At 36.0% G+C, this 11,896-nt stretch overlaps 1 protein-coding gene across 2 annotated transcripts in view; it reads right to left on the minus strand.

Moving 5' to 3' along the window:
- LOC103481264 (disintegrin and metalloproteinase domain-containing protein 11) overlaps positions 1–11,896 on the minus strand; it is a 37,496-nt gene that overhangs the window by 21,959 nt on the left and 3,641 nt on the right. For both annotated transcript variants that reach the window (XM_008436649.2, XM_008436646.2), the window contains exons 3-4: positions 7,028–7,104; positions 6,684–6,747 (exon numbers count right to left, since the gene is read on the minus strand). In XM_008436649.2, the coding sequence (XP_008434871.2) occupies positions 6,684–6,747; positions 7,028–7,104 (141 nt within the window). The remainder of the gene's footprint in view (positions 1–6,683; positions 6,748–7,027; positions 7,105–11,896) is intronic.

Below are 11,896 nucleotides of genomic sequence, written 5' to 3' on the forward strand. Positions count from 1 at the left end.
ATTAACTTATCACAAAGTCAGAATTCTGAGAAAAAAGTCTGAACTGTTATATATTTTTTTTCCAGTGGCCCTCATCCTCTTCCGTACCTTCAGGTTGTTTAAAACCAGAAATATTTAATTCCTGTTGGATGTAATAATTTGTGATTTGTTTTAGTTGCTAAGCTACGTAGCTTTCTCCAGACTTTCTGGAGGAAGTAAAAACTTTTATTTTTAGCCAGTTTTTCTATGTGAGGAGTTAAATAAGGATGAGACCAAAGTGACGTCTCATAGTTCAGCACCCAATTCATAATGAGAATCACTTTATGGGAGATAAAATACTATTTTCTTAGTTTTTTTCCCCAGTTTTATAGAGTTGCAGTTTTTGTACCCATAAGTAAAAATGTACAAACCAGACCTATTTACCATGAGATATTTCGACATCAAATTATATTTGCTTTAATGGTTCAAAGTAATTTTACATATCCTATCCAAAGGTCTACAGTGAGAAAATGTGGTTTGGTATTTCAAACTAATCACTCAGTTATTTTGTTTTTATAATCAGTCATATTCAACTGAGAGGCCCAAACTGGGATCAGAGCCTCAGTTAAAGGAAATATGCAAAATTTATATGCAAAATGTTCAGAAAACAAAACAATTAAGCTAAATATTAACCGATTGAAGTGTTTTGTAACTACATTAAGTTTTAGTTTGTGGAAACAACATGGAAGTAGGTTGAGATGAAATGGCAACATGTGGGTACAAAAAAGGGGCAAAAACAGATTTGGAAACCAAACTCAGATGTAGCGTTTAATGCTTAAAAGTCTAAAAATAAAGTAAAATTGTTTTTTTTGCTAACAAGTTTCACTTCATACCCTTTAGGAATCGCCTTTTTTGTCTAAACGAATCAGAAACCAGTTAAATTGTTTAAAATGCACACTGATGCATGTTTTTCTGTAGAAAGATTCACCTGTTTGCTAGCTTTTTTTAGCAAATCCAAAATATTTAAAAGAAAATCCAACCTAAAAAACTAAATTTAAAAGCATATCCACCCACTTGAATCCATTTCTGTTTCGGCTGATTAATATTTAGGTTTCCAGTAAACTGCGACCGTGTGAGCGTCGGTCTGGGTTGACGTTTCAGTTTGGCTGAAGTGCAGAGAGGTAAAACCGTCGCCTTCAGATTCTATCACTTGATTATTCATAATCCCCTGCAGGGCTCCAACTGGACGATCATGTTTTCAATATAGTGTTTCAGAGCCGTCTCTGCGCTCGGCGTGCAGATATGCTCAGATTACGACAATCTGTAGGGACGCTCTGTGATGCCACTCAATAAATTCATGCGTGTTTTTACAGTTTTAAGAAGCTTAAAGTGGAGGAATATCATTACACTCGCATATGTTTGTTTGTGGATTCTTGGAAACTGGGAATGTAATAGTATACACTCATCTTTCCATGTGTCCGTTTCAGTTGTTTGTAATGAACCTCAGTACGTCATCGGAGTCAGCTCTGATAACGATATAAAAAAAAATGAAAGCAGCAAATCTGTCCAGATATTTTTCTAATGTGCTGCTAGTTTTGGGCTGGTTCTGCTTTTTGCATCCAGAACTTTCTTACAGACTCCAGTTGACACTAAACAGGCAGTTTTGGCAAATCTTTTGGCTACGACACAATTTCCCTGTTCAACCACATCCCGAAAAGTCTCTGTTGGAGTGATATCTGGGGACTGTAGCGGTTACTGCCGTCTCCTGACAGAAACAGTCACCAGAAAATGGATACAATATGAAAATAAAGGGGACCTGCTATACAAAATTAGCATTTAGCAGGTTTTAATTTTCTTCCACTTGGGTTTCTACTGCTTCTAAAAACAGGACAAGAGATTTAAAAACCCACTCAGTTGTGTTTTGGCAATAAGTTCATGCTTTTTGAGGTTTGAAAAATTATCAGTTTCAAAAACTTCCGGAATGTAACGTCACATTCAACTGGCACTGCGCCGTTGCCTAGCAACCCCGGTGGAACCCAACCCGTCACCTAGCAACCCAACCAGAGTTCCACCACATTGTTTTAAATGCACTTTATTTTGAACAAATAACATTTTTAACACAATGAGTAATGTTATTTTACATTAAAGAAAAAAGGAATACTTAAAAATAAATCATATAAAATAACTCCAAACATTGGCGATATTGGCGTTAACGTTTTGCAAATCCACAAAGTAACATAGCTAAAATAAAATAAAAAGTTAAATACATTTATACATAAATGGGTGAAATAAAATAGTGTACATTTTAGTTTATACAAACACTACTATTTTCTTAACAAATGTGCAAAAACACAATCTGTTACAAGGGTTTGTTTAAAAAAAAATAACATTAAAAACATTATAACAAAGGTGTCTGCTTACGAGGTAAAGTTTAACTTATTGAGAAAAGTTTGTGCTTCCATAAGTTTCTGATTATTTAAATTACGTTTTAGAAAAGCTTAATATAAATAATCACATTTGTTCATAGGGTTTCACCACTGTATTCACTGTACAATGGCTGCTGGAAAAGATACGTGAAACCACTTGCTGCAGTCTTGTTGGTTGTGCAGGAGGCTCTACTTCTGCTTTTGAAAGATGTATGGTTGCATAGTTGTGCATCTCTTTGTAGCTTTTTCAATGCATTGAGTTGGGAGGCGTGGCCAGTACCGGGTTATCTGGATTTAAAGTGACAAGACGCCTTAAAACAGCTCATTCTAAAGGGAGCTCAAAATAGGCAGAACTGACCAAGACTGACTTTGTTCAAAAAGTTCAATGAACATGTTTTGTACAGTTCAGAGATCCAAGCCTACTCAAAATTACACCATCGCTAGAAGACTGAACCACTAGTAGGTCGGCTGAAGCTGAAATTAAGAATTGTTGGACCAAGCAACAACTTTCTCATGTTTCATTTTAAAATTTTTGTAAGTTTTTGTACATTGTAGCTCCAGTTTTTGCTTCAAGCTGACAGRAGAGGCACTTAGCTGCTTTAAGGTTCATCCTGCTCTGCATTTAGAAATGATATTTCACATGTCTTGGTTGCAAAATGTGTTTATTTTAGCTTCTGTTGGCTTTTATTATCACTTTGTAAACTGGTATCCTCCATTCTCCTATGAACATCAACAAGACATTTCCCTGCGTACAACAGCTGCTCACCACTCTCTGCAAACCTGAGAGATGGTGGTGTGTGAAAATCCCAGCAGATCACCAGTTCCTGAAATAGTCAGACCAGTCTGTCTGGCACCAACAACCTTCAAAGAGCTACAAGCAACTGAACAGATCCAACAAATAAAGCGGCTGGTCAACCGATTTCATGAAGACTTGTCCACAAATTCAAATCATTTTCACTTGCATTTCAACCTATTTGAGAAAATTTGACTGACTACAGCATTTAAAATATCAGATTTATATTTAAAGTCTAACATTATATTGTTATTTGCAAGTCTACGCTCCAATAAAAAGGACTTTACAGTAACTTTTTAAAACCAACCAAAGTCTCAGCCTAAACTGTAAGCTTTTATTTTCTTAAACCTTCAGACATAGACGCACCACTACTTCTCGGAGGAAAGAAAATACTTTCATTAGTCATACAAGACAGAGAGAGAGCTCATAGCACTTAGCACAGGGCAGGATAATAAATAAATAAAAGGTAGGATTACGAGGCTAAATGGAGGAAATCAAATTGCCTGACACAGCAGACACACACTGACTGAAGAACTTAAAGGGCTTTTCACAAAGGTTATGTGTGCACTACAAATAATGGCCACTCACTCATGTAAATAAGCCCCATGCATACAAAATTATGCATAAAAGGTAAAATATCACCAACGAAACACGAGCAGAACAACATTTGAAGAGAGTGATGAAATAGCTTGAACTCAGAAATGGACGGCAACAGAGTTATAACCTTCAGAAATAAGAGGGTTGAAGCTGACAACTAACAGAATTAGAGAAGTTAGAGTGCACTGAAAGCCTGCACTCAGCATTAACGCTCTCAGAGGACCAGACGAATGGCTACAACAGACAGATGAAGCTTTAGAAGGAAAATAAACGACTTAAAAAGCAAAATCCACCTGTAACTTCAGGTCTGTATCCTAAGACATAAAACAACCACTGCAATCAGGAGGGATTGTAACATTTCCATAATGTTCCAGTTTTATCTGATTTGAAGTAACATTCATTCATTTAAGAAAATGTCTGTTGGGTTTTGGGTATTGTTCAAATTTCCACTGGTCATGTTAAGTTTGTGTTAACTGAACTCTAGTTAATTTGTCTAGAAAGTTCGGTTCGTTTGGGGAGATGTGAACGCGCAATCGACCTCTGATCCGGACAAAAAAAAAAAAAAACTCCGGTCCGCCTAAAAGGTCTCGTTTTATTAAAAGTGAACTCTGGTGCGGTTCATGTGAACGCCAAGCGGACTGGAGACAGCTCCTAAAGCAGGAAGTGGACTACAGTGCATGGCATTCTGGGTAAATACAACCGAAACAAACCAAAGAAAGAAATGGGTCTGTCTTTTACCAAACACAAAGCAAAGATCCTACAACCGCTATACTCCATTTTTTTACATTTCATGAAGAAAGAAGTCTTTCTTAGTGTCGTTTCCTTCAGTGGTTCTTGGTGCAGCGCCACCACAGGCGAGGAGGGGAACAGGTTGTTTTTATAGTTTGGTTCATTTGACAAAGTGCAGTGTGAAAGCAAAACGCAGCAGCTGAAAATATAACAAACGTTGCAATTTTGGTCCAAACACCCGAATACAAACAGAAAAAAATACATAAATTAAGACTTTTCCTCCCCCTGGAAAAAAAACAACAACTCTTGGACGCCTGAGTGACGGATGATTGAGACAAAATAGATCCAGAGTGGTTCTGCTCCTGACTGCTGGCTGCCATGGCAACCGCTCACTGATTGGTCAGGTGGCTCTTTCAGCAGAAAAGGGCGACAGAGTGACGAGCGAGAAAACGAGACTGGAGATTAAAATACAGCAGAGGACATGGCATAAATGAGACGCTCGTAGAGAAAGCTGTAAATCTCTGATGGGAATAAATAATGGGATTTATTTTAATCAGACGCATGGATAAAGGCAGACAGAGCCATGCCAACGACTGACTGTGCCAAAAAGCTGCTATTCAATGCCATTTCTTAAGGCCGGGGAAAATGAAACGCCACGAGTTCACGCTTAAAAAAAAAGCATCCAGTTACTTCAGAAATGCAAAAGCATTTAATAATTTAATTGTTTTTGGCCTTGAGTGCAATAAAAACTCCTATCATCTGCCGAAATAAAGGATTTTTATCAAAGTTTTCAGTCAACATGTTGCCTATGAGCTGCTTTTGTTGCAAAATTTCGATAATTAAGACATAAAGAACAATGTTGGCTTTCCAACAGAGTAGGATACAAGAATTTTTTGGTCTAGTTTCTAGTGAAAATATCTTTGTATACTTAAAATAAGGCAAAACTAACTTACAAGTAGCTTTTCAGCATTAAATAGAAGCTTATTTTAGGTAAATAATTCCTTATTTTTGATTTTAAAAAGCACTGTCAGATTATTTCACTTATTACAAGATATGGAACAAATACTTTATAAACCATATTAGCTATTATTTCCTGCTGAAAACTTAAGTAAGTTTGTTTTGCCTTATTTCACAAGAAACTAGACCAAAGATACTTGGTAAGATTTCATATTTTTGCAGAAATCCAATGCCACAATTTTCAGCATCTCTAGTAACTCTTTTAAATAACCATAACTGAAGTATTTTTATAATGCATGTTTCATTTTCTTTAAGTTAATCAGCTTCTCTAGTGTTTTAAATTACTAATCCTTTGATATGCTCTTATTTTCATAAGTCTGGACTCTAAAACTCAACCTCAAATTGACAGGAAGAGCAATAAATAAATAATGGCTGTGATAAATAAAGCTGACGAGAAACCAGGTGCAAAAGTCGATCATAGCTTAATATCAATCTGAGCAACTAAGAGCCATTTTTCAAGTACAGATACAGCAGATATGATGATTTAGAGATGAAGAAAACAGAGGAAAACACGAAGCCATTAGTGGTGAAAACGCTGCAGGCTGAGTGCCGACAACAACAGGCCTCCAGGATGTCTTCGATTTAAAGGGGCAGTATCGATTAAAATCAACGTTTTTACGCTTTACTTCATGTTGTAATTTTATTCCCTCGTCAAAATCAAACCTGGAGTGTCGCTTTGATTCGTTCCTGCATGTTTGAGAAGTTATTTAATCTCCATGGCAACCATTGAGAACGCCTGGGTGGACTTAGCCCCGCCTTCTAGACGCGGCTCCTCCTCAGAGCTGCAGTTTCCAAATTTTACTTTACGAGCTACTTCTCTGTGAAACGCTGGTAAAGAAGAGTTGTTAAGGGTTATTCCAGCAGCCATGTTGTGATGACTTCCTGAAGGCGGAGTTTAGTAAAGAGCAGGATTTCTTAAAGAGACAGAGGCCCAATTTCAAGGCGTTAAATCATGCCGCTTCTAAGTGGCGTCCTGAAGAAACCCATTTCAAATGGGAATGTTGTTTAAGAGCAGTATTTCTGTTGGTGGCACTATGAACACCATGTCATGCAGACACAGTCATACAGTTACCTAAAAAATAAGTAATTTAAGTAGTTTGTCATTTTATAGACGCCACATGGTAACACATAGTTCCATATTACACATATTTATATAACCTTACCGTATTTTGTGACAGCTCCCCGTTGTCAAAGTGACGCTCCACATAGTCTGTAGACAGGAGGTTGCTGTAAAGTAAAGGTAAATTAAACGGTTATAAAACCCTGCTGTCGTTACTCAGTTAAATTTAATGATTACTCTGGGCTTTTTTTAGTCTGGTGTTTATTCTAATAGATTTAAAAACCTCTTATAAGCTTTTATTTATGACATTAGAAGTGTTGTGTCGCCTGCAGCTACAGAACCAGAGGATGTACAGTGTGTGGGGGAGTGTAAAGCAGAAAAACAACAAATCTGTAAGAGACGGCTGTAAGGAAACGATCAGATGGGTCACAGGCCCAGTTTACTTACTGGTTCAGTTCCAGGTCAAGGGTGAAGGATGTGCCAAAGGCCTCCACCAGGAAGCTGCTCTGGGCCAAATGGATGGGCTAGGAGAGAAAATAACAACAATAAACGGGAAAAATCAAGAAAAATTCATTTAAAAGTTTGATTTAATTCAGTAAAAATAAAAAAAATCATCAAAACGTTTGATTTAATTCAGTAAATTGGTAAATTTTAACTATTTTTTAAACTTAAAATGAATTAAATAAAAAATGCATAAGTTTGTTTATTGTTAGTTTTGGGATTTTTTTGTCCCTTAATGGTATGGAGCACTTTTTGTCTCGAAATAAAGGCTTTCTATTTTATGTATTTATTTTAGTTTTAACTGCTCAACAATAAGCAACATTTTATTAAATTGTTATATCATTAAAGATCCACAACACAAAACGGCTTCAGACTTTTTCCTTAACACAACAGTTTCGAGACTTTTTGGGTCAATTATCATCGTTAGCCGGCAGGCAGCGGCCGAACAAATTCATTTTAAAGGTCCGCCCCTGAGCTGGAGTTATTTTATCACGACATTTTTTGCTCTGCATTGTGGGACAAAATTCACACAAACGACCCTCAAAAATAAAGGAGTGTGAAAATTGTGTGTATTTATTTTGCTTACATACATCATCTATTAACAAAATATTCACTCTCTTGTATGTTTTAAATTTTTATTTTGCTTTTAAAAATCAATCAAGAACAACAAAATTTGGCTTTTTAGACTAAATAATCTGCTTTTTTGGTTTTGTGAATTGTTGCTATGGAAATAAATAAAAATTTCTTCAAAATAATGGAAATTTTGTGTTTAGTGTTAATATAAATTTTTACCTTCCTGGACCTACAGCATTATGCTGCCACCACCGTGCTTCACAGTAGGGATGATGTGTTTGTTAAAGAGGTAAATAAATATGCAATCACTTATTATACTAAATAAATGTCGCTATTTTGGAGAAATTAATTTTTACCTCAATGTAAATGGGATTTTTTGGATTATCTTTAAATTTAGTTTATTATTACTGTTTATGGGCAATGTTGTTGGAATAGTTTGAATAAATTACTGTTTTTGTTTACGCTCTGATCCACAGGATCTTACAAATGGCCACCAGAGCGTCTTATAAATCAAAAAAGCCAACATAAGGTCTGTATCTACAGGGCAGAGAGAAGGAGCCAGGATGAATTAAAAGATATTCACAAAAATGTGGAGAATTTGTAAAAAGTAAGAATTATTCCTATTATGTGCTGCAGAACAGAAACCTTTAAAATTCAAAACCGCGAATCTCAGGATGGCATTGATCCCCAAATAAAAACTCACTCCAACGACTCACCAATTTGTCAAACATTTCAAAAGAAAGTAAAAAAAAAAAGGTTAATAGGGATGTGAGAGAAAAAAGTGACTGTGGAGGAGTGAAGGAAACTCGTGGATAAAGTTTGATTGACAGCAGGATTCACAACAAACACTGATGAGGAAAGACGTCCAACAGCGATCGCTCTCTCTCTCTCTTTCCAGATAAAAACTCTTTGCTTCAGAACAGCAGCTAGCCAACTGCCTGTGTTACCTAGCAACCCCAGCAAAGCCCAGCCCGTTGCCTAGCAACCCAAGCGGAGCTCCAGCATGTTTGGTCAGCTGGTTTTATCGCTGTATGGTTGTCCAATGGCTGCTGGCAAAGAGATGCGTTTTGTTGTTGACTTGCTACATTCTTACTGGTTGTGCAGGAAGCTCTACTTCTGCTTTTCAAAGACGTACAGCGGTATAATTGCATCCATTTTCCCATGGGAGTGTAAACATTGAGTTGGGAGGAGTATAATCATTAATGCCAAGTAGGGCTGAAACGATTAATCGGTTTAATAGAGATTAATGATTATTGAAATAATCGTCAACTAATTTAGTGACAGATTAATCACTAAATGGACTGACTTGAAAAAAGGAACTTTTTGAAAAACAACATATTCAGAGCAGTAATGCAGAATGAACAGCACAGACTATATATACATTTATTGCATTTGTCTGAATGTTTTAGCTTCACCCTGTTCACATTCACTAACAAAATGCCGCTATTGCATTTCAGGCTATAAAATGTTTATTTTCCTATTTAAATATATTTATAAAATTGTTTATTTTCATATTTCAATGTATTTTTAATATTACATCAAAAAGGTTTAGGTAGCTAAATAAAATATCTGTAGAATGTGAGTTTTATTTAAACYGATTAATCKTCAKAATAATTKATCACTAAAATAATCGTTAGCTGCATTCATTTACTTTTTGTAATAGCATTTGCCAGGTTTTCAATAAATATATGTYGTCTGGATGAAAACAATGAATTTGTTTCTTATTTTTCAAATATCTGGGTTCTGTATTTACAATGAATCCAAATCAGAAAAAAAGCATCATGGATGAATTAAGAAATAWACAAACTTATCCAGATTCTTCAATCAAATTCCCAACTTTTGAGASTTCACATGAAAACTAATACAAAAACAGAGTCAAAAATGTTTTACTATTTGGYACCCTCGTTTAAATTCACATCTTTAGCTTCATCAACAAGGTCATGAGACAACATGCTGACCGCAGAGGGCAGCTCAAGGTCAGACCTGCGACGCCGACAGTGGGGAAGGGAAAGGTAACAGGAGACAACAGGTAGAGGTGTGAAATATAATCTGACAGGGTGGAAAGTAGCAAGAGATTGAAGTGGAGGTGGGCTGAGTTTTTCTTTTTTCTCATGCAGGAGGTGTGGTCGAAAAGAGAGAGAGAGAGAAAGAGAGAGAGAGAGATAGAGAGAGAGATAGATAGAGAGAGAGAGAGAGAGAGAGAGAGAGAGAGAGAGAGGGAGAGAGAGAGAGAGACAGAGAGAGAGATAGAGAGAGAGAGAGAGAGAGAGAGAGAGATAGAGACAGAAAGAGAGAGAGAGAGGGGGGTCCAGGAGTGAGAAGACAAAGAGGTGAACCAAAACAGTGTCGCTTTTCATTGCAGTTTACAAAGCAGCATATGTAGGCTACGATGGCGTAGAGGGCCACTGAAGATAGAAGAAAGATTTGTGAATTTCTGCCAAAGAAAACTCTGAAATTTTGAGATTAAACTCAAAAGTTTTCCAGAAAAAACTGAAAGTCTGAAAAGACRAAAATTTGTAAGAAAAAAACTCTGAAATTTTCTATTATTTTTTTATTTTCTGAGCTTCAAAGTTAAAAGTTTCCGAGTTTTGAAGCTCAGAAATTTCCAGACTTTCTCGAGAATATTTCTGAGGTTGATCTCAAAATTTTAGTTTTGTTTGGTTTTTTTTGCTTTTCAGAATCAGAAATTTTCAAGTTTTTCTATGAAATTTCTGAGATTAATTTCAGAATTTCAGATTTTGTTTCTATAAACTTTCAACTTTTAAAACTCTGAAATTTTCAATTTTTTCTAGAAATTTTTTTTAGATAAATCTCGACATTTCTGAATTTGTTATAGGGAATTTTTGACTTTTCAAGTTCAGAAATGTCCAAGTTTTTTCTAAAATATTTCTGAGATTACTCTCAAAATATCTGAGTTTTTGGCAGAAATTTACAAATTTTTTCCTTCCTACAATGAACCTAATGCACCATCGTAGTAGACTGCTCTTTACTCGTTTGTTTGCATTTGTTATTTGTTAGGGATGCAAACAGTTAAACAACTTATGATTAATTGTTGATTAATAATGGTTCTTTAGAGAGATAGAGATGTTTCTATAACAAACGTTATAGAAACATTTGTTTCTATAACGTTCGTTTTAGACCTTCGTTCAGTGTTGCAGTTTGGCCGCCATGCAGCAGAGGGCGCCACCGGTCATCTTTACAGGAGCAAGTTGGAAACAAGATGGCGGTTATCCCGAAACAGAAAGAGAAACGGTTGCAAAATATACTTTCGTCGAGTGAAATATAATCACTGGAGAAGCTCCTTAAGTTATCGCCTTYGTATCGCTCATTCGGCCGAGATTCTTGACCAGAAATTACTGATTTGCTGCGACGTGATGAGAAAAGGCAGAAGGCATGACAGAAACATTTCAACGTGATGGGGAAAAAAAAGGAGTGATTCAAATTAACACGGTTGATTTTGCGGACATAAATCCACTTATGGAGCGACGTTTGAACATTACTTCCAGTATTTAATACAGCTGACACAAAATAATTCAGAAATCTTATTTTATTTTAGCATATTATGAAAAAAAATTGCCCTTTATGTTATGGAAAGATGTCWGTCTAAAAACTCATATTTTTAAGAAAAATGGCCTCAAATTGTTAGTCGATTGAATTAACGTTAGATTWACTCATTAATTGACAACTTGTTGCATCCCTATTATTTGTGTAAGTAGGAAACTGCGGTAACTTTTCCTGAGAGCAGCATGGCACACCACAGGCGGAAAAGAAAACGTTTTCTATGACTTTGCTAAGGTTCATTTCGTGCCCCGTTAATGGAGACGGCCGACCTCTGTGGTTTGCACAGAGTAAATTCATTCCTGCTGCAGACAACACGTGGCTGATGAAGCCAAGTTGGGGATCAGAGTCTCAATTTGTGATTCAGTGAAAAATTACAGGACATTTTTACTGTTTTTCCAGGAAGTCTGCACTGGATTTGGTGTTCACATTCGCAGTGGTGGAGAAAGTACTCAAAAAATGTACTTAAGTAAAAGTACAAATACACAGTCAAAAATGTACTTAAGTAAAAGTCAAAGTACCACATTAACATTTTACTTAAGTAAAAGTAAAAAAGTACTGGCKTTTAAAAATACTTAAGTATTAAAAGTAAAAGTACTCGCTGAATGCATTACCTAATCGCTAATATCATTAAGTGTGCCGATCGTATTTAATTTTAATACATCAGAAATGTGCCATTTTAAT

Source organism: Poecilia reticulata, linkage group LG19, assembly GCF_000633615.1.
Source record: "Poecilia reticulata strain Guanapo linkage group LG19, Guppy_female_1.0+MT, whole genome shotgun sequence".
NCBI lineage: Eukaryota > Metazoa > Chordata > Actinopteri > Cyprinodontiformes > Poeciliidae > Poecilia > Poecilia reticulata.